The sequence below is a fragment of the Uloborus diversus genome, chromosome 10 (genome assembly GCF_026930045.1).
Source record: "Uloborus diversus isolate 005 chromosome 10, Udiv.v.3.1, whole genome shotgun sequence".
In the NCBI taxonomy this organism is placed as follows: domain Eukaryota; kingdom Metazoa; phylum Arthropoda; class Arachnida; order Araneae; family Uloboridae; genus Uloborus; species Uloborus diversus.
In genome coordinates, this window is record NC_072740.1 from 33,916,566 (window position 1) to 33,919,724 (window position 3,159).

Below are 3,159 nucleotides of genomic sequence, written 5' to 3' on the forward strand. Positions count from 1 at the left end.
GATGCATCAGTAGCCAAATAAACATCGTCGTCAGGTTTTAAATTCTTTAAAGTTGGATTATTAAGCATGATATCCTGAATTTTATCAAACGCTTGTTGGCATTCCTGTGACCAAACAAAAGGAGTATTTTTTCTGGTTAAATTAACTATAGGATACGTAAGTTCAGAAAAATTGTATACCATATGTCGGAAATAATTCACCATACCTAAATAAGCTTGAACCTGCTTGACGTTTCTGGGAATAGGAAACTTAGTGACTTTCTGAATGTTTTCCTCAGAAGGAGAAAAACCATTGTTATCCAATTTGTATCCTAAGTAGGTTATGCTGCGTCTACATATTTGAAGTTTTGCCGGATCTAATGTTAGGTTGAATTTCTTCAATCTATCAAAAACTAATTGCAAATTATGTTTCATTTCCTGAATACTGTTGCCTGCGATGATTATATCATCAGAAAAAATTGAATGTTACTCCCCTTTAGGTCATTCAAAGCTTTGGAAATCAAAATATGGAAAAATTGACACGAGACCTTAGAACCGAATGGTAATCTAAGAGGTTCAAAATTCCCTAGTTCCGTACCAAAAAGCTAGTTTCTCCCTATCAGACTCCTTTAACTGAATTTGAAAAAATGCGGACTTTAAATCTAACACTCTGTAAAATTGGTGACCAGAAATACAATGCATAATTTCAATGATACTGGGAAGACAAATTTTAAAAGATTCGGTGATGCAGTTTAATAATCGATAATCAATAACCATCCGAAATTTCAATTTTTCAGGATCATCGTTCTTGTTTGTTTTTTTTCTAATGAAAATAGCAGGGAATGCATATGATGATGATGATTCTTGAATAATTTCTGCCTCAAGTAATTTAGGAACTTCTTGTTGTGCGAATTCCTTAGCGATTTTGGGAATAGGGTATGGTTTTGTTTGTAATGAAAAGTTATGAAGTAATTTAATTTCAGGAACAACTTCGTTAGTCGAACCCAAAGTCAAATAAGATTTTGAAAAGACTTCAGTATTTCTCATTAATATATCCAAAATGTCCCTTCTTTGTGTATGGTCTAAATGTTCGAGATCGAAATCAGATTCCTTAATTTCCTCTTTCCTCAATTTTCTGACCTCAGATAAAGACAAAGTGTTAATCTGAAATGGTTTGTTATTGCTAGGTAATATGCAATCAGATTGATCAAAATTTTCGACTGAACCAAAAATTGACTTTTTCCTCAAAATGATAGGGTGATCAGTGTTGTTCTCAACAATTGTTTGAATTGTGTTATTAAATGAAACATGGTGAATAGAATCAGAAGTCAAAATTTTAGATTTTACTTACTTTGGGATAAATAGAACTTGTTCGGAATGAAATAAGTTCTTTGGCAATTTTAAAGAAATAATTTCTGAAGTACCAGGTTGGATAGTGTAGTTTTTGAAAATTCTCACATTGTTTACTGATTCAGAAATTGGTTCATTAGTTACCTCAATATTTTCTGAATCATTTACATTATTAGTGAGCTTAAAACTGAAATGAGAATATCCTACAATTAATTGTTTATTAACTGAATCAAGGATAACTCTGTTTCTCTGCAAAAAATCATATCCCAAAATAATTTGATATTCTGAATTCCAAGTAGTCTTAGTCACGTAAAATAGATTTTCGAACCATTTTGTCTCAATTTTAAATTTCATCTTAACAGCTGACATATAGGGAATTGATGATTTGTTTAACGTGACAATTTTGACGCTTCTAGAAACATACTCAACCTTGGTGGATTCCTTGACTTTTGTGACAATATTAGGCTCAATTAATGATAAAGAAGCTCCGCTGTCAATTAATGCATCAACAATTAATGAACCGAATTTTAATTGAATGATTGGTAAACTGTTTTCTGCGGAAGTGTTGCATGATAGTACAAATTCTTTGACTTCTTCGGTAGGAGTATTAATTTTCTCAGATGTGGATTTAATTTTTTCCATCTTAGCTTGTTCTCTATAATAGTGGGTACCTGTCTGAGAACAAGAATTTTGCTTTGGTTTGATCCAAGCACCCCTTATTCCAAAATTTCCTCTGTTGTTCCTATATGGGTGAGTATATCTGCCTCGGAAATTTCTACCTCTGTTGCTTTGAGAACCACGACCTCTGTTGAAATTTTGACCTGAACTGGGAAAAAACCAACAATCAGTTGTTAGATGGTTTTTCTGGCATATGTGGCACGAAATTGGTGGATTCGGAAAATTTGAATGACTTTGAAATTGGCGAGAATTTTCCCCCCTTAATTGGAAATTGTTAACCTGACTGTCTCTATTGTTTGTTAATTCAGAGAGTTGGGAAGTTAGTTTGGAAATCAATTTGTTATTTTCCATTTGACTCCTCATCAATGTGTTAATTTGGAAGTCCCAAGAATTATTAGATGTGGCACAAGACACAGACTCCTCAAGTGCATTTTCAACATTTATAGCACATTTAAGGGCAGATTTAAAATCTTTAGGTCCGGTTTTCTTTACCTCCAACCTAATGTCACTTCTAAGAACTTCTAAAAATTTTGTCAATTTAATGTTTTCCGCTAAATCAATAAGTTCCCGGTTGCTAGTGCTATTGATCCCAACATATAGTGATGCCTGTCTTGATATTTCCTCCGCTAATTCTCTGACTGACTGACCTGGTTTGTGTGAAATTTTTGAAAATGTTGACTGAATATCAGAAAAAGATTTAGTTTTCCTGAATTTCGCTATAAGCAGTTCTTGTAATGCCTCAATGGTGTTACATTGGGATGTCGCAGAGTCATTTATAAGGTATTCTAATGCCTTATCTCCTAAATTCAGTTTGAAAATAATTAGTCTCTTTTCTGGGGTCCATTTTTCAAGATTAGCAATACTGTTAAATTGCTTTATATAGAAATCAATATCCTCTTCGTTTTTTCCATAGAAAATTGGTAATGATGATGCTAGACTCTGTTCTGTCATTTTTGTACCCTTTGGCATTGCAATTGAATTATCAAAATTAAAATAAATTCCTCGACTTGTTTAGACTGAAAAATACTGAAAATGATCTTACACAATCCTATTCACATATAACAAGCATAGATCAAAAAATATACTACTCAAACCTTATTGATGTAATGCAAAAATGAATTTGAAATACAATACAATCCAATCAAAAATTTGA

The 3,159-nt window shown here is 32.5% G+C and overlaps 1 protein-coding gene across 1 annotated transcript; it reads right to left on the reverse strand.

The window, feature by feature from the left end:
• Nucleotides 1–554: 554 nt before the first annotated feature.
• LOC129231710 (uncharacterized) lies at nucleotides 555–2,957 on the reverse strand. Its single transcript, XM_054866073.1, has 2 exons — nucleotides 1,473–2,957; nucleotides 555–1,142 (listed from the first exon to the last, which is right to left on the reverse strand). Exons 1-2 carry the CDS (start codon nucleotides 2,955–2,957, stop codon nucleotides 555–557), a joined length of 2,073 nt encoding a protein of 690 aa, XP_054722048.1.
• Nucleotides 2,958–3,159: the final 202 nt, after the last annotated feature.